We start from the raw sequence: 20,667 nt of genomic DNA, 5'->3' as shown, positions 1-20,667 counted from the left end.
AATGAACAGTGGGGTACATGTGTCTTATACAACTGTGGTTTTCTCAGGGTGTATGCCCAGTAGCAGGATTACTGGGTCATATGGTAGATCTATTCCAGGTTTTTAAAGGAATCTTCACATTGTTCTCCATAATTGCTGTATCAGTTTACATTCCCACCAACACCACATCCTCTCCAGCATTTACTGTTTGTAGATTTTATGATGATGGCCATTCTGATTGGTGCAGGGTGATGCCTCATAGTAGTTTTGATTTGCACTTCCCTAGTAATTAGCAGTGTGGAGCATCTTTTCATGTTTATTGGCCATCTGTATGTCTTCTTTAGAGAAATGTCCATTTAGGTGTTCTGCCCATTTTTTGATGGGCTGTTTTTTCTGATATTGAGCTGTATGAGCTGCTTAAATATCTTTGGAAACGAATCCTTTGATTAGCATTCTTAAAAATTCTCAAAGCAGCTTTAGATAGGAGGCAGCCCAGACAATATTCTTCTGTAGAAACAAAATTTATTGCAACAAATTATATAAAATGCTTCCATATACCTAGGGAAGAACCCTAACCAAAAAGGATTTTCATAATTTCCTTTAGTTACTTCTATACTACCTTGATAGATATGCTTATTTTTGTCCTTCCGCTCATGTGGCCACCACCAGTTCAAAATGAACATACTGGAATGAGTTTCTAAGGATACGTATTTCTTATAAATGTAAGTTTCCTACTCTGGTCTTGCTCTTGACAACCTACAGAAACTTCCAACAGGCTAGAAAGGTTGAAAAGTATCTCAAGAATCAAAATTTCAACATACTTCAAAGTAAGTTATTTAATGATCTGAATCAACTCAGCCATCTACAAAACATTCAGTAGCCTTCTCATTTTCTCAACATCATCCAAAGTAAGGTGTTTCACATCAGTGGATTATCCAGCTAATGTTCACACCTGTGTGAAAACCAAAACTGCTCCCCATTCTACCCAATACAATTTAATTTCCTGACAATACTGAGTTAGTTACTGGTACAGTATCAGCTGCTGTCCTACAATATAGAAATACTGTTCCAGACTCTCAAACTGTCTTATATTTGCTTTTTATCTTCCAGTACATTCTTATCTTTACAGCATACTCTCTTCCCCCTAAATTTGCTATTTTTAATCTGAGGACGAAGAGGCAAATAAATAATCAAGAATTAGAAGGCTACATAAAATAGAATGCTGTATGAAATGAAAAAATCTAAGATTTAACATAGTATCAACTTTTATGACACAAATCTCATCTGTTCAGGGTCTATTTCATTTATTCCCTGTTCCTGATTTGTTTAGGGGAAGAAAATGAGAAACACAAACATGGTGGGGTAGGGTGGAGACAAAGCATTACCATATTAGGAAAGAATGTTTATGAGACAAGTTAGACCTAAATTCAAACCTTATTTTTGCCACTTACTAGTTGTATGACTTCTAAGATGTTACCTGTCTCTGAGCCTCAGTTTTCTATCACTAAAATGGAGATTATAATTATTCTGCAGGACTAATGGGACAATTAAGTGATGAATATAATATACCTGCGCATAGTACACTCAGGCAAACACTTAAATATTTCTAACCTAACTGTGGGAGGATAAACTCTGAACTATAAACTCTTTAAAATACTGAGTTAATATGCTTTTATGAAAGTCATCCCTTACCAATATCCCACAATCCAAATTTACTTTTGAATAGCCAGTCTCTGCTTATATTAAATATCCTTACCAAAAAAAAAAAAACCAAAAAACAGAAAAATCTTGCAAGCTCAAAATAAAATCCCCAAAACTAAAGATTAAAACACTGTAATTTCATTTCCTGCAGAACCACATATTAACAGCATTTAACAATAATTTTCTGAATAGTTGTGTGAATAACATACTGCATTCAAATATTTGCTATTTCAGTATTTTTAAGTCACAGTTCCTTTGAGAGTCTCTACTTTTTAATTGGTTTTTTATTCAGTACTGCTTATATCTCTCAAAAAAAAATGTAAAAAATACATTTAAGGTTACTCAGACCTCAGGCATTATTCTCCAAATGCCTGAGGTCTGAGTAACCTTAAAGTACCCTCATTAAAAAACAGTGCATAAATCTTACATTAACATGTTGGGCATAAGATAAACTACAGAAACATAAGCAGCTATATGAGAAAAGGGCACCTTCTTATAATTATAAATCTGAACAGTCGAAAATGTTACAGTGCATTATCAATGGAAACTCTTAAAAACTGTATGTTTAAATACATACAGTTTACAAATAACTACAAACTAAATGTTTCACTTTCACATGCTAGCAAACTAAGCTTTTTTCTAGAAGCCAATTCAAGTGAAGTATATAAACTCTGAGTTAGGTACTTTTACATATTGTTTCATGAAATCCTTCAAATAATCTAGTACAGCAGGTATTTAATCACATGTTAAGAATATGGCCAGTGAGGCTCAGAGGTGTAAAGTCGTATTCCAAGGTTAATGCTTTCTCCAAAATGCAGACCACAATATTCCTAATGACAATACCCTTTCCCCTTCTTCAAAAATATTAATATTATGCATTAGGCTGGTGCAAAAATAACTGTGGCTTTGCATCAAACTTTGCCATTTGATTCTGGAATACATTCTTAAATGTGGTTATGTTATACATCACTTAAATGTGCATTTCTCACTTTGCTTTTTGCTAGCAATATTACCTACTATGTACTTTAGACTATGGAAATGACAAAAAGCAAATCCGAGCAATTTTATGAGTTCAAAATGAATTGCAAAGCAGCACAGACAACTCGCAACAACAATGCATTTGGCCCAGGAACTGCTAACGAATGTACAGTGCAGTGGTGGTTCAAGAAGACAAGAGCCTTGAAGATGAGAGGAGTGGCCAGCCATCAGTTGGTCTCAGTTGACTACAACCAATTGAGAGCAATCATCAAAGCTGGTCCTCTAACAACTACATGAGAAATTGTCGAAGAACTCAACTTTGACCATTCTATGGTCTTGGGCATTTGAAGCAAATTGGAAAGGTGAAAAATCTCAGTAAATGGGTGCCTCATGAGCTGACCGTAAATCAAAAAAATCGTCGTTTTGAAGTGTCATCATCTTTTATTGTATGCAGCAATGAAGAGCAATTTCTCAATTAGATTGTTTGACATGTGACAAAAAGTGGATTTTATACAATAACCAGCAATGACCAGCTCAGAGCTTGGACTAAGAAGCTCCAAAGCACTTCCAAAGCCAAACTTGCACCAAAACAAGGTCATGCTCACTGTTTGGTGGTCTGTTGCTGGTCTGATCCACTAGTTTTCTGAATTCCAGCGAAACCATTACATCTGAGAAGTATGTATGCTCAGCAAATTAATGAGATGCACTGAAAACTGCAACGCCTGCAGCCAGCACTGATCAACAGAAAGGACCCAATTCTTCTCCATGACAATGCCTGACAGCCCACTGCACAATCAATGCTTCAAAAGTTGAATAAATTGGGCTATGAAGTTTTGTTTCACTAGCTACATTTACCTGACCTCTTGCTAACTGACTACCACTTCAAGTACCGACAATTTTTTTGCGGGCAAAATGCTTCCACAACCAACAGGAGGCAGAAAATGCTTTTCAAAAGTTTATCAAATCCTAAAGCACAGATTTTTACACTACAAGAAAAAACAAACTTACTTCTCGTTGGCAAAAATGTATTGACTGTAATGTTTCCAATTTTGATTAATAAAGATGTGCTTGAACCTAGTTATAATGATTAAAATTAATGGTCCAAAACCACAATTACATTTGCACCAACCTAATAAATACAAATAATCAATAAATAACAGTGGAATGAGTTAGCTCTTCATATGCCAACATAGAAAGACTGTGAAGACACAAATAAAGAGTAAGGTAAAAGTGTGGGTAATGATCCATCTGCTTAACAGGAATAAGTAGAAAATTACATATGGGTAAATATATCAGTATTTTTCTGAACAGAATTAGATACACACTTAAGAATGGGTTTCCCTTTAAAAAAATTTTTTTTGAGTTTTGTATTAGGGTACAGTCAGTTAACAATTTTGTGACTGTTTCAGATGAACATCAAAGGGACTCAGCCATACACATATATGTTTATTTCACACTTTTCTCATTTGAAATTTCCTAAACGGAATGCATGATGTATTTCATTTTCCTTGCAGTCTGTATTTTTAAAACTAATAAAGCCATACTCTTTATAAAAACTAGAGAGAGTCTTAAAGGCTATTAAAAAAAAAAATCTAATGAAAGACCTCGTACCAGTCTAGAAATCTACACATTAGTTGCTTAATCCATAAATCAAGCAGTCTCAAACTCACTCAGAACGGCATAAATTTACCTGGAACAAACCAGAGCTCTTATGTTCTGGTGATGAAAATTATTTGCAAAATAGATGCACATATATCTATATTGTTCATACCTATAATAAACGGAATCTGATATGCTAACTCACTAAGTTTTGCATCAAGTAGATTTGGAGATAGCAACATTAGTCTCTTGAAAAACCTCCCAATTCTAATTTAATGGGATTTTCTTTTTTTTTACAGTGGAAGTTGCTCAGATAAGAGAAACAACTAAAATAATGCCATTGGGACTTCCTTGGTGATACAATGGCTAAGAATCCACTTGCCAATGCAGGGAATGTGTTGGAGTCCTGATCTGGGAAGATTCCACATGCTGCTGTGAAGCATCTAAGCCCGTACATCACAACTAGAGCCCAAATTCTGCAACTATTAAAGCCCTTAAGCCTCAAACCTATGCTCCACAGGAGAAGCCACCACAATGAGAAGCCCTGCACACCACAAATAGAGAGCAGGCCTCGCTCTCTGCAGCTAGAGAAAGCCCAAGTGCACCACTGAAGACCAAGCACAACCAAAAATTAAGATAAATATTTTTTTAAATAAATAATGCTATTGGACACTTGATTAAAGTAAGACTAAACATCACATTTTTCTAAGCAAATCACAGTTAAAATATTCCCAACTAAGCACAAAACACTGCAAAAAAAAATCTTTAACACACTATTTGCTCATTCACTCTATAAATATTTGCATTACTCAATGTGTGCCAAGTACAATACTAGGCAGGTATCATGGGATTAAGAGGTAAGCAAAATAGCCCCTATCTTTGTAAATTATTACAGTATGGGGAGGGAAGGATAAGCCCATTTAATCACAAAATGGTATCAGAGATTATAGTCACTGATCTAATTTACAGTGGCAAGTTCAAGCAAACTTCAATGAACTAATACTTATATAAACCTAAATGCTGAAAAGCCAACCAGAGAAAAGTCAAGGCATCTTGAAGGTGTGGACTCCAGAGTCAGTCACTGGATTTCAATCTAGGCTAACTATATAACAAGTGTATACATTTAACCACTTTTCTAACCTGAGTCTTGGTTTCTTTATTTTTAAACAACAGGTAACAATAGTACTTTCACCATGAAGTTGTGAAACTTTAAAAAGTATTAAGGCAATATGCCTTAGTATAATAAGTCTGTAGTAAATATTATGTTACTGTCATTAGCAGCATTGGCAAAAGCTCAAAAGGACAAAGAGCTAGTGATAGTTGGAGGAAAAGACTTAAAAACAGCTGAAATGCAGTGAATGACCAGGGACAGGTAAGTAGGAAACAAAGCATGAAGACCTTATTAGCTATGCTATCGAATTATGAAGTCTCTAACTAAAGTGGCTACTGAACACTTGAAATGTGGCTAGTTCAAATTAAGATATGCTGTGCGTGTAAAATACACACCACATCCTGAACACCTAGTATGAAACAGAAAAGTATCTTAATTTTTAAAATAGCAGTTACATGTTGAAATGATACTTAAGATATACTAGGTTAAAAAATATATATTACAATTACAAACCCAAAAGACAGAAACAACCCAAGTGACACTGACAGCTGAATGGATAGACAAAATGGGATATATACATACCATAGTATACACAGACAATGGAGTATCCTTCAGGCTTAAAGAAAAAGGAAGTTCTGTCACATGCTGAAACATGAATGAAACTTAAGGACACTATGCTAAGTGAAATTAGGCAGTCACAAAAGGACCAATATTATGATTCCACTCTTATGAGAAACCTAAGTAGTCAAATTCATAGAGACAAAAAACAGAATGGTTCTTGCCAGAGGCTGGCAGGATGGGATAATGGAGAACTATTGTTTATAGGTACAGGGTTTCGGTTTAAGATGAAAAGAATTCTAGAGATGGATGGTGGTGATGGCTGCACAACAATATGAATGTATTTAATGTCACTGAACTAATTGTACACTCAAAAATGGTTAGGATGGTAAATTTTATGTTCTAAGTATTCTAATAAAAAATTAATTTTTTAAGTGGCTACGAGAAAAATTATATATGCAGCTTGCATTGTATCTCTACCAGTCACGCTGTTAAACTTAAGTCATGGCAAAATTTTCCAATAAGAAAGGTTTTGAGGAACCGTGTGACAAAATCTGGATCTAGTGAGACCTAATGCCCTATAGTAGGAGTCAGCAAATTTCCGGTAAAGGGACAGACAGTAAATATTTTCAGCTCTATGGGCTGTTCTGATAGTACAGATAACATAGAGATGAATGGGCATGGTGAATTTGGCTCACTCTAGTTGGCTGCTACTGCTACGTCACGTCAGTCGTGTCTGACTCTGTGTGACCCCATAGACAGCAGCCCACCAGGCTCCTCTGTCCCTGGGATTCTCCAGGCAAGAGTACTGGCGTGGGGTGCCATTGCCTTCTCCGCTAGTTGGCTGACACCTGCCTTAAGACATTCACTGTAAGGAACAGCTCCTACCAGCTCAGTCTTAATTTTCAGGAATCGAATAAACCAGTTTTATAGTCATAGCCTAAAATCTTCCATAAGGAGAGGTATTTACTACAAATTAGTGCTGTTTTCCCCCCAAAGAACTAGCTGATAAACATCTACTAGCACACCACTTAGCTTAGGTAAAGAATTAACTTCTCTCCTATGCATTTAAAAGCATATTGGCTGGAAAAACAGTCATTCAAAACATTTTTTTTTGTCAGCAACTGACACACAACTGAGTGATTGAAATGAACTGATTAACATCTTTCTGGGTTCTGTGGTTGAGATGAAGCTTCTCAGTTAAGGTTGCTCTAAAAAAGAAAGAAAGAAAGAAAGAAAGAAAGGCTCTTCTAGAAAAATTGTTTCAGTAACTAGAAGCGAGAATGAACACCCTGTGGCAGTCAAGAGTGTTGAGCTGAAGGGAGAGCAGCTTCAAATGAAGCCATGAGAGGAGGGCAGAAAACAATGAGATTATGTATAGCCAGCTGTCCAAATTCACAAACACAGAGGGAGACTTTGGGACTTGAGCATTTGCAGATTTTGGTATCCACAGTGGGTCCTGGAACCAATCCCTGGCAACACCGAGGGACAACTGTACTGCACTCAGTAAACACTAAGTAACTGGTGGTGGTTCAGTCACTAAGTCATGTCTGACTCTTGCAACCCCATGGACTGTAGCCCACCAAGCTCCTCTGTTCGTGGAATTTTCCAGGCAAGAATACTAGAGTGGGTTGCCATTTCCTTTCCAGCATATCTTCCCGACTCAGGGATCAAACCTGTCTCTCCCACTTTGCTGGCAGATTCTTTCCAGCTGAGCCACCAGGGAAGCACGTCTTTCCAAACCAGGGATCAAACCCAGGTCTCCCTCATTGCAGGCAGATTCTTTAGCAGACTGAGCCACCAGGGAAGCCCAAGAACACTGAAATGGGTAGCCTGTCCCTTCTCCGGGATCTTCCCAACCCAGGAATTGAACCGGGGTTTCCGGCATCGCAGGCAGATTCCTTACCAGGTGAGATACCAGGGAAGTCCTAAGTAATATTATCATGCATATGGTCTAGATTCAGTTATAAACAAATATTTACTTAGCCCATACCATGTACTGCTGCTGCCAAGTCGCATCAGTCGTGTCCGACTCTGTGTGACGCCATAGACGGCAGCCCACCAGGCTCCGCCGTCCCTGGGATTCTCCAGGCAAGAACACTGGAGTGGGTTGCCATTTCCTTCTCCAATGCATGAAAGTGAAAAGTGAAAGTGAAGTCGCTCAGTCCTGTCCGACTCTCGGCGACACCATGGACTGCAGCCCACCCAGCTCCTCCGTCCATGGGATTTTCCAGGCAAGAGTACTGGAGTGGGGTGCCATTGCCTTCTCCGTACAGTATCCTGGTTTGGGTCATAGTTTATTACAACTTAAAAAGCCTATAATCATGTGATTATTTGATTAATTTTGTGTGTGTGTGCTAGAGAAGATCTGTGGTGGTTCCCAATAGTGTTACCAAAGGGAACCACCACAGATCTTCTCTAGTGCACACACAAAAAATTAATCAAATAATCACATGATTACAGGCTTTAAGTTGTAATAAACTATGACCCAAACCAGGATACTATGAGAAAGTACAATGGGGAATCTCAACCTACTCTGGAAAATCAAGGATACTTCTTTGACAAAGTGACCTTTGCACTGAGTGGGAATAGCCAAAGAGTGAGAGGCATTCTGGGTAGCAACAACAAACTGCACAAAAATCCTCAGGCAAGGGGCAAAAAAAAGTGATTAACAGACCAAGGAACTAAACAGTCAGTAAGGCAAGAGCCAAGTGACCAAGGAGGAAAGACGGCATCAGACTGGAGGGGCAGAAAGGAACCTTATCACACAAGGCCTCATGGCCCCATTAAAGTCAAAGATCAGTGGGGAGTTGTTAGTTTATGTAGAGGGTAACATGATCTGATTAATATTTTTTAGAGACTGCTCTAGGAGTTAATGGGGGTGCAGGGAGGGAACTGACCAGTAGGCTACCATAGTTTATAGGTAAGCAATAATGGCAACTTAGTGAAGTCAATCCTCAATCTTAAAACTACCTACATAATCTATTAAATACCCCATTGCAGCAATTTTTGTCCTCAGGACACTACTATTACAAATTTGAAACCCCACAGAGCTTTTGAAACTCCATGGAGCTTTTAAGCAGGTTAAAGCCACTGATATACTAGAAATTAAAGCTAAGAAATCTTTAAAAATATTAATTCACAATAATAAACTCATTACATTAATAGAAGCATTTTTTTTTTAACCAAACGTAACCATTTTCCTAGTGTGAATAACCTTTAAATTTTTGTAAATAACTTCAGTCTCATACTGGAAGACAACTGGAATTTTACATCTGTCTTGGTATCCCACATCTTGCAGATTCTCAAAAAGTATGTAGTTTGTTTTTGAGAAAATTAGAGTGAAAAAAATATCTCGGGAAATTATGAAAGCGGTGTTGACCTTATGATCCTCCTAGGAGGGCTATGGGGACCCCCAGACCGTATTAAGAACTGCTGCTTGAGTAATAGAAAGTCAAGTAAGCACAACAAAATGCTCCATAGCAGGAAAGCTACAAAGACAGGCAGTAACAAGCGCTACAGACAATGGCAAGTAACTGGAATCCTCATGTATTGTTGGCAGAAATAAAAACTGGTACAACCACTTTGGAAAACAGTTTGGCAGTCCCAAGAGCAGGTCAATAGACAGCTATCACATGACCCAATAATTCAACTCAAAAGGCATATGCTCAAGAATATGTCCTCAAAAAACTTGTGTAAGTATTCACCTTGGCATTATTCATAATAGTCAAAAAGCAGAGACACTCTAAATGTCCATCAATTGATGAATGAATCAACTGGAGAAATAAAATGTGACATACGCTAGAATATTATTCAGCAGTAAAATACATGCTACAACACAGATAAATCTTGGAAACATTGTGCTTCTAAAGAAACCAGGCACAAGTTTTCAAAATCTGGTGTGTATTTTACCCCTTCAGCACATTTCAAATCAGTCCAACCACATTTTAAGGGCTCAACAGTTAGACATGGCTTGAGGCATGCCTGTGGACTGAAGTTCTAGATCTACACTATAAAGTCTTTGTTTTAAATGATGTTTGTGATAATGACCCTGAGTCAGTGTAATTTCCCCTATCAAGGAAAAGTTCAATTCTATTCAGTACAATATGTACCTTATATCTAAGTACGTTAATAACATGTACATTATGTTAATATTTTTCTAAAAGACTCAAGTGATGAAGATATTTCCCCAAACTACAATACACTGCCTGATTACTTCAGATGACTGTAGTTCAAAATCTTAAGACTATAGTCTAGAGAACTATAAAAATCCCAGAGCAACCTAGTTAGGAGCTAGTATATAGAAGTCCCGTCCTTTCTCTGCACTAATTTTAACCACAACATTCTTCTGGACTTCATCTTGCTTGCTGACACTTAGAAATCCTCAAACTGTTTCCAATAGCAAATAATGAATAAGTAAGAGAAAACATAATCTCATACACAGGGATTTTGCCATTACACATTTAAAAAAATCTATTTACTTATATCATGAAAACCCTTACTAATGAAACCACCTTGGAAAGACATAGTAAAAGTTTATATTCCAACAACCTTTAGGTAGAAATTTAAACATTACCCCATTGAGCACTCAATGAAAAAATAAATTTCACATTAATTTCAAAAACTATAAGCTTTATCATCAACCTGGAATGAGTTTAAATTGAATACAAACTGTATTAAAGTATCCTGTTTCCCCCTGTTACAAACAGAAACAGAGGGAAAAATAAGAAACTTAGTAACCACCTTACAACTTGTTTATACCTTATCCAAGAAATGTAATATAATTTCATTCAATCAATTAGAACACTCATATACATACTACAGAATACTAGAGTGGGTAGCCTTTCCCTTCTCCAGTGGATCTTCCAGACCCAGGAATTGAACCAGGGTCTCCTGCAATGCAGGCGGGTTCTTTACCAATTGAGCTATCACAGAAGCCCTAATACTATTTTGGCACAGTGTAGTAAAAGAATTTGCATTACACAGAAAACAGATTTTTAAACTGTAGAAAATGGGATGTGTTTAATAGAAAGCCTAAGCCTTCAATATTATTTTTTGTAGGTCTTCTGCTTATCCTTTTTACCTTTAAAATTAGATAAGAACTTTCAGGACCAAATACTTGTCAATTTTTTTTACAAAAAATTTTCAGTGAAATCTCAACGTCATTAAACTTATTTTATTGACAAATTTTAATCTGTAGTAAACAGTTTAAATCTGTGAAACCCTTAGAGAAAACCTTAAAATTATAGATGATAGAACTTCTCTTGTGTTCAAGTAGAATTTTTCAAACCACGTGAAAACTACTTTTCTTATTCTTGTACATTTTTGCAAATGTACTTCCCCTAACAGAGCCCACAGGTAGTTCAATTTGTCTTCAGGTTCTTAATGCAATGAATGATAAGCTTAAATTTTTATCACATTTTCTACTTCAAAAGAAAGTATTTATCAAAATAAAAATTCAACTACCATGAGAAAAAATTGCTGCAGAAAGACTTTACCTGTTAAAATTTTACTTTGGTTACAGAGGAGTAAAACTAAAACTTGCACAGAATTTGAAATTCTAGTTTCACCATCAAAAAAGTTTAAAAATCCTCACAGATAATAGTATAATAAACTGATCTAAATGAATTTTTCTATTTACAAAATATTCACTTTCTTTCTAATCTTTTACAGTAAAATGCTTAAACACGGCTGCTTTAAGCAGCCAGAATAATGGAGACCTGAACTTGAAATCCTAGAAACAACTACGGTCTTCAAAAGTTAACATGGCTACACACTCACTAGAGTAACAAAAATAAAAAAGACTGATATTATCAAATGTTTGTAGGAATGTGGAGCAACAGGAATTCCCATGCACTGTCAGTGGGATTGTAAAGTACAAGCACTTAAAAAAAAACCCACAGTTCCTTATGAAACTAAACATTCAGCTTCCCTGTTACACACTAAGCATTATTCCACTTCTAAGCATTAACAAGAGAGATAAAAGCATTCATCCAACAAAAAGTTGTACAGAAGTGTTCAGAGCAACTAACTGGAAAAGAGTCCAGGTGACTTTCAATATGAAAATGGATAAATTATGGTGGTATATTCATTCAATGGAAGACAAAAAGCAATAAAAAAGAAAGAACTACTGATGACACTTAATCAGTTCAGTTGCTCAGTCGTGTCCGACTCTTTGCCACCCCATGAATCGCAGCACGCCAGGCCTCCCTGTCCATCACCAACTCCTGGAGTTTACCCAGACTCACGTCCATCGAGTCGGCGATGCCATCCAGCCATCTCATCCTCGGTCATCCCCTTCTCCTCCTGCCCCCAATCCCTCCCAGCATCAGAGTCTTTTCCAGTGAGTCAACTCTTCACATGAGGTGGCCAAAGTAATGGAGTTTCAGCTTTAGCATCATTCCTTCCAAAGAACACCCAAGACTGATCTCCTTGCGGTCCAAGGGACTCTCAGGAGTCTTCTCCAACACCACAGTTCAAAAGCATCAATTCTTCCGTGCTCAGCTTTCTTCACAGTCCAACTCTCACATCTATACATGACCACTGGAAAAACCATAGCCTTGACTAGACGGACCTTTGTTGGCAAAGCAATGTCTCTGCCTTTCAATATGCTATCTAGGTTGGTCATAACTTTTCTTTCAAGGAGTAACATAATAATGAGTCTCAAAACCTAAGCTGAATGAAAAAGCCTTACCCAACAGAGTGTATACCGTATACCATTTATGTGAAACTCTATATTTAACTTATATGCAGAGTACATCATGAGAAACGCTGGGCTGGAAGAAGCACAGGCTGGAATCAAGATTGCTGGTAGAAATATCAATAACCTCAGATATGCAGATGACACCACCCTTATGGCAGAAAGTGAAGAAGAACTAAAAAGCCTCTTGATGAAAGTGAAAGAGGAGAGTGAAAAGGCTGGCTTAAAGCTCAGCATTCGGAAAACTAAGATCATGGCATCTGGTCCCATCACTTCATGGGAAATAGATGGGGAAACAGCGGAAACAGTGTCAGACTTTATTTTTGGGGGCTCCAAAATCACTGCAGATGGTGACTGCAGCCATGAAATTAAAAGACGCTTGCTTACTCCTTGGAAGGAAAGTTATGACCAACCTAGATAGCACATTCAGAAGCAGACACCAGAAGACTTCGGATTACACAGGTGTATGTATTTGTGTAAACTCCTGGAATGGCAACCGACTGCATTTCACTGCAAGTCAAATTTACCTTCAAAAATTTTAAGTTGAAAACCTGAACTCAATGGTTCAGTTCAGTTGCTCGGTTGTACCCAACTCTTCGCGATCCCATGGACTGCAGCACGCTAGGCTTCTCTGTCCATCACCAACTCCCAAAGCTTACTCAAACATGTCCATTGAGTCCGAGATGCCATCCAACCATCTCATCCTCTTTCGTCCCCTTCTCCTCCCGCCCTAAATGTTTCCCAGCATGAGGGTCTTTTCAAATGAGTCAGTTCTTCGCGTCAGGTGTCTAAAGTATTGGAGTTTCAGCTTCAGCATCAGTCCTTCCAATGAATATTCAGGACTGATTTCCTTTAGGATGCACTGGTTGATCTCCTTGCTGTCCAAGGGACTCTAAAGAGTCTTCTCCAACACCACAGTTTAAAAGCGTAACATGTACTACTACTTGCAACTTGCTTTGAATTGCATCCAAAAAATAAAATTGACCAATAAATGATTAATTGTTTGATAAAGCAAATAAAGCAAGATGCTAAATGTAGGTGATGGACACATGATAGTTCACTGCACAATTATTCCAACTTTCCTGTATGCTGGAAAATACTTTAAAAATTAAGGGAGAATTTTATAGGAAAATTGAGAGACCAAAAAAATAGGGATTCAAAAGGTGGTCAAAGTTTCTACACATTCTTACTACTTGACAGAACACACCACCGTTCATAATCATATAAACAAATATCGCAATTATTTATTGTTCCTTCAGGGAAACTTACAGGTACGTTTCATTTTTGCTTCTTCATAAACTGTTCACACTGTCTTGGTATCTGCTGACCAACTGTCTGAGATCAATTCAGTAATTACGGAAATATTCTGGGACGTATATTTAACAAAAACTAAAATGATTTAAGTTCCTCAAGATCATTAATTAACGGCAATAACTGTATTCCTAAATAGATTTTAAGCGGTAAATTACTTTTAAATTTCCTCCATTAACTCCAGGTTCGTGCTCTTTCATCTGACTGCAATTGCTAACATGTGAATAACGTTGCTATTCCTCTAAAATCAAACAAAAACCTCCCCAACGACCGGCATCTAAAGAATGACAAATACACTTAGAAAAAAAAAAAAAAAACAGAACCAGCATGTCGTCAACGAAAGTCATCCACCTTTCTCCTTAAGCCTAGTTCTATTAAGATTTGGCTGAAAGCAATTTCTACGTCATAGCTCATTTTTTTCTTTAAAGACTGGAAGGTGGGAAAGATTTCAGCGGTCAAAACGCAGAACTAAATGCACACGTGCTCCTCATCCCAAAAATCTACTTTAATCCCCAGGCAGGTAAAACAATGAGCACCCCCTTTTTTTCTCCCCCCCTTCAAGAGACAAAACCGCAGACCGGGCTAAGCCAAACCCTCGCCCAGCCTCCACTCCGCCCGAGCCAGGCGGCGGGTCTCTTTCCTTTGTGCAGAGTCAGAGGGAGGCGGCTCGAGGCGGGGAGCTGAGGGAGGAGGCTGGGGTCGGCGGACGCCGGAGCAAGAGGAAGGCGCCGAGGAGAGCGGCATCGGCGAGCCCCATAAACAGGCCAAGAGGCCACGCCACAAACCTCTGCGGTGTCCCCAGGAGCAAACCCACAAACCTGGGTGTGATCTAATTTGGGATCAGACCCCGGAGAATGGCCGAGGGCACCTCCGGAGACGACCCCTTACCCTCAAGCCCCTGCAAAACAGTCTCCTCCTGCCGCTGGCGGAGGTCCTGCCGCCATCCCCACCCCGCCCCGAGCCTAGCGCGGCCCTCACCTGCTGGACGGAGCTGTTCTCGGGCACTGCGAACTCCTCCTTCTCCTTCGGGGTCTTCACGGTGACTTTCATGATCTTGGGTTCCGTGGAGGCGGTGGCGGCGGGGGCGCCGGCACCTTCGGCCGCGGCGGCGTTGTCCTGGGAACTTGGAGGGCCGCCGCTTTCACCATTCTCGGCCATGGCGGCGGCGGTGACTCAGGCGCAAAGGAGGGAGCGGGTGAGGGAGCGGGAGCCAGGCAACGCCAGAGCCGGCCTGGCCGGGCAGCGGAGAATGTGGGGCACGCTACCTCAGTGACAACTGGCTCAGGGCCGCCCTGGCGGGCGAGGAGCCGCGGAGCTTGGCGTGGGCTCCGGCGCAGGCCCGAGTCGGGCGCTCAGCAGCCGCTGTGTGTTCAGACGGCGATGAGTCGCAGCGACATCCGCAGCAGCCACTGCCACCGCCGCTTCCTCCTCCCCGCCCCTCCCCCTACGCCGCTCTGCCCGCGCCGCGCGGGGCACGCCGGGTAAGGCGGCTGGCGACGTCGCCGAGTCATGCCTGGCCGGCGCGGTTTGGTTCTCTGAGTGCTTTTCTTTCCCTCTCCTGCTCCATTGCTCAAAGCGTAGGTGCGTCCAGAGTGAAGGACTAAAAACAAAGTGGGGTGGAAGAGGTCAGTTCATTCCTTCTTATCTCTTTAACCAAAAAATAAATTGGGGGGGTTCTGGGAGGCACCGTTAAGGGCGCACGAGGATGACGTCACGGCTAGCGAAATTACTGGAAAGGAAGCTAGACCACCGGGCTCTGCGGCCGGAATTGCGCCTGCGCGATGGCAGGCCCGCTAGTTCCCCACCCTCTCACCTCACTCTGGCGGTTACGGTGCGCATCCCCTAGGAGCCTGAGCTTGCTTCACGGTGTACCCCACGGGGAGGAGGGTCTGGAACAAATGCCCGCGAGGGTTTTTTGTAGTTGATATTTAAATGTGCTTAAATTTCGCGTACTTTAAAAATTTTAAACGCTTGCTTTTACTACACGGTGCGCATGGACGGAGTACGCCCCTATCGCCCACCCTGCTCTATTCCGAGTAGTCAGTGCTCCGGGGCCAGAGCTTCCCATCCTGGTCAGCCAGGTTTGGTCAGGTGATCAGGCCTCCTATGTTGGCAATGGCGCGCTAGCCCACCTGTGATTCTCTGTGAATACTGTCCCGTGAGATGTTTAGGGCAGAAACATAGTATCCAAGGCATGCCCTCCCGGCTGGGACAGCACAGTGTAGCTGAGGTGTTCATTTTATATTCTATCAAATTAACTTACTGCTCTTTCAGCCTTTAGGTGACACAAAAGGTTCAAAAATTATTTTCAGTGTAATACATGTGTAAATAAGAAACAGGAAGTTAATTTTCCCCTAGAGAATATTAAACTGGAAATGACCTCATCACTTGCCTTTAAAGATGGCTTGCAAGAAATGTACAACACTGGGCATAAACTTTATAAACCAGTATTGCGCAAATGTAAACTTTGACACCACACCGTGACCCAGATGTGCAAAGATACACTTTATATTTCTGTTCTTAAACCGTCCAACTCTGTCCTGGCTCTTTTAAGTACTCTTTTATGAAGTCCACTTCTTAGCAAAGCCACTCTGAAATCTGGGTCTAAAGTTCTGAACGTGTAAATTGCTATAGCGACGTCATTTCATATCAGCGAAATTTCTGGCAGCATTTTTCAACAACATGAAGAAATTACACAGAGCTTTCTGCTAAAGAATGGCTGTTTACATATGTTTAGATGTGAAGTAATCATTACTCGTCAAGGTAGAAAGTTCCACCGTTGGAAACCGTTTAACTCTGCACTTATGATACTGCTCTGTGATTATCTGTGTCTTACATTAATTTCTAAAAAGTTTTGATGTCTGTGCACGATTTATGAAGTAATATAATTTATCTGTAAACATATACAGTATAGTAATTCATTATGGACCTTTTTAGAAACAGCCCTATCCTGTAAGAAATTTTTGAGGCATGGGTTTAGATCAGGGATTAGCAAACTTTCAGAGACTAGATCCTAGGTATGTTGGGCTTTGTGAGCCATGCGTTCTGTCTCAAATGCTCAGCTCTGCCCTCATATCACGAAGCAGCCATAGACAATACATACAAGACTGAGCCTCACTGTGTCCTGGTGAAACTACAAAAAAACCCCAATTTGGTCCAGGAGGTCTAAATGTCTATTTGAGGCATTTTCTGTTTAATATCTTTTGTTTTTTAATAGTCTAGAAAAAAATTACAAGAGCATACTTCATTCATTATAAACACTGAGTACATTAATGTTGAAGATACAGAGGAATAAGATTCAGTCTCTGCCCTCAAAAAACTTAGAAGCAAGTTGGATGTGGGGTAAAAAATGGAAGGGGGGAGATAAGCAGTGTCATGCTGATATGTGTTAAAAACCAACTCATCAGAAAATAAGCTTTGATATTTTTTTTAGCATTTCCCAATCCCCTTGATGTAAATGCTTGCAAAATGGCCAATCTCAAGCTACCAACTTGAGGTCCTTGCTCACAAAATTCCTGACATTTTATCATTAAGTTTTCATAAGTGAATATGAGCCATCTGTAAGTGGATAGATCCCATTTTTTAAATCTCAGTATTCAAAATTCAACTATAATAAGAGGTTATTATTCACATGGTAGAAGAATTTTTCCTTGATAAAATGAGTCAATGGATTCAATCAGTCAACAAGAATTTATTGAGCAAACTTTAATCCTGTGTCCAGGAACTTACATAGTAACACAAGATGGTACCTATGTCCAAAAGTGGTATAAATAACAGGCATTGATCATGCTTCCATTGTCTCAAAAATGAAGCCCAAGCTTCTTAAGTAGGTACAAGGCCTTCCGCAACTTAACTCCTAGTCTCTCAAGCTTCACTCCCATTACTCTATAGAAATGATCTGCTGCAGTCAAACAAGTTTATTCTCATCTGTAGAAATACTTGTACATTGTATTTTTCTCACCTAGGATCACTCCTTCAAGTCAATACACCTCCCCCACGTGCCCATTATTACTGCTGCTTCCCTAATAGAAAACACCCAAGCAGAATCATTTTTTTCTCTGACCTCCACCATAATTATTTGTACACGTCATCTGACAATTCATCACTTGTAACATACCTTCTATTATCTAAAGCTATTTCTCCTGTTACCAGTCTAGTTCACACCCTCATTAATTCTGGCCTAGATTGCAACAGTAACCTCCTCCAGATTCCCTTGCTTCCAGGTTGAAGTCACCATCCTCAAAACTATTTATTATTGGTGCCATATGTTATCCCTGTAGAACTAAACTTTGATTATGACACCCAGATAATTGTCACTATTAGCTCTCCACAGAGTTTTAAAATAATATCTCATTCCTATCTTAACCCTAAATCAAGTGAGTCCACTAAGCATTCCAAGCTTGTTTGCGCTTTCCTGCCTCTAGGCTTCAACACAACATTTTCCCTGCAAATTGAAATTCTTATCTCTCATTTTTACTTCATTGTTTTACCCATCCATCAAGACTTACCTGAAATGAGACCTTCCCTATCAGTTTTTCCCCTGATAATGTTTTTTGGTCAGACATGTTCTCTAAATACTGTATATTCCCATATGACTTTATTACCTTTCTGGTGTCACTTACCCATTTGGCCTTGTGTTATACTTAGTTGTGTGCACATTTGTTTTATTAGACAAGGTCCTTGAAAACAGGGTCAAGTCTTGATTGTCATATGTACCACACAATGCCTAAGCTAATTTCTTGGCATGATAGCATTTTCTGCTAAAGTTAATGGATTATTGAACTGTCCCTTTTACCACTAGAGAAGAAATTCATTTAAATCAGTAAATCATATTTTATTCTCCTTTGTCTCCTGCAAGGTTTATGTCGCAGTGATAGATATCGATACATACATATAGTACTTAACTGGAACCTTATTTGCTTTACAATAGTTTCAGAGGAAGGAAATGTTATTTCACCTCTTGCTTGGTGCAGGGGAAGGAAGGAAAGTCAGAGAAGGATTTTAAAGTGAAGTGAAGGAATTTGAGTCACATGTAAAGGAATGGATGTGATTTGGTTAAGTGTGTTGAAAGGGGCAACTTCATGAGAAAGAGGCAGTGGTGAGAAATAGAAACTCTGCTAGGACACTGATCTTAAACTGTGGTCCACAGCCTAGGAACAGTCCATTAGTATCTCTAGGGCTACTTCCAAATCAAAGGGAAAAGGGTGAAATGTTCATTAAGTTTCTGAGCCTTAATCCTTGTGAAGTGTTTGTGATGAGGAGGGTTGTTTATTAATTTGTCAACTAAAACTCTAGACCACTGGGTAGGATTTACAAATAGATCTACGGCCCCTATACACTTTGAATACAAGCTGCTCAGTTGGTTCCCACAGCTGTGCCAGCCACCAGTGGCACGAGAGGAGTTATATAGCAAGCCTCTCTGAAGAAAACACCTGTGGTTCTTATTTTGTTACAGTCTCATCTTTTTTTTTTTTTTTTTACTTTTTATTTTGAAATAATTATAGACTCACGTGGAAGCAGCAAAAACTGTACTCCAAAGAGTCCTGTGTACCCATCACCTAATTTTCCTCTATGGTGACATCTTAAATTTTTGCTGCACAATATTAAACTAGGAAATTGACATGTTAACTGGGCTATAAGGCTTATTCAGTTTTTATCATATTTTTAAATCTTCATTGATTTGTGCATGTGTGTGTATCTGTCCGATTTTATCCTGTGTAACCATAACTAGATGCCAAGGTACAGAACTATTCCATCATCAGTCTCACCATTTTTTGTCATTCCTATACAGCAGGGGTTCCCAATCTTGACGCTACTGACATTTGAGACCACAGCATTCTTTGTTTAAAGCAGTGGGGAGGTGCTGTGCATTATAGGAGTTTTAGCAACATCCTTGACCTCTGCTCAGTAGATGCGGGTAGCACAAACAACAACCAGTAGAAATACTGGTGGTGGTTTAGTAGCTAAGTCGTGTCCAACTCTTGTGACCTCATAGACTGTAGCCTGCCAGTTTCCTCTGTCCTTGGGATTTCCTAGCCAAGAACACTGGAGTGGGTTCTTATTTCCGTCTCCAGAGGAACTTCCCAACCCAGGGCTTGAACCCAAGTCTCCTGCATTGCAGGCGGATTCTTTACCATCTGAACCACCAGAGAAGCTGACCTCTACTTAGTAGATTCTGGTTAGTACTATCACCCCACCACTATTACGACAATCACAACTGTTTCTCAAAATTGCCAAATGTCCCTTGGGAAACAAGCTATACAGAGAGCTGATGGGTCATCCCTACCACCTACATTTTTCCTCTTTCTCTATCACAAATTGGAATAGCAAGTGTTATCAGTTATCAAAGAATCATATTTTACTACCAAGTTTATTTAATTCTGAATTGATTATATTACTCATGATGAACCTTACTGTGGGTTTTCTCCAGTATAGGTAAGTATTGCCAGGATTCCATTATAAACTTGCTTTTAATCTGTTATTACGTTTCATCTGCTCATTTCTTAACAGAAGTCTGAATTTATTCAGGCCTTAAGAGAATGCCTAAAAATATTCATAGGCTATACTCTTTTGACCTCTCCTATGAACAGGTTACTACAGATAATGTGAGATACAGTCCCTAGGGCAAGCACTGAATATCTTACATAAGTGGTAAGACTGGTTCTCCTGGAAACATACAGATGCAAAGATAAATATTTTTATAATTAGACTCAAGCTTGGTTTTATGCTG

General features: G+C 39.3%; 1 protein-coding gene across 2 annotated transcripts in view; it reads right to left on the bottom strand.

Moving 5' to 3' along the window:
- UBQLN1 (ubiquilin 1) overlaps positions 1-15,369 on the bottom strand; it is a 53,711-nt gene extending 38,342 nt beyond the window's left edge. Inside the window, exon 1 of one of the 2 annotated variants that reach the window (XM_012110487.4) lies at positions 14,916-15,369. In XM_012110487.4, coding sequence (XP_011965877.1) covers positions 14,916-15,095 — 180 coding nt within the window. In that variant the 5' untranslated portion in view covers positions 15,096-15,369. 2 annotated transcript variants of the gene reach the window in all.
- Positions 15,370-20,667: the final 5,298 nt, after the last annotated feature.

Source organism: Ovis aries, chromosome 2 (genome assembly GCF_016772045.2).
Source record: "Ovis aries strain OAR_USU_Benz2616 breed Rambouillet chromosome 2, ARS-UI_Ramb_v3.0, whole genome shotgun sequence".
NCBI lineage: Eukaryota > Metazoa > Chordata > Mammalia > Artiodactyla > Bovidae > Ovis > Ovis aries.
The sequence above is the reverse complement of the archived record's forward strand: the minus strand, read 5'-3'. Positions and strand labels throughout refer to the sequence as shown.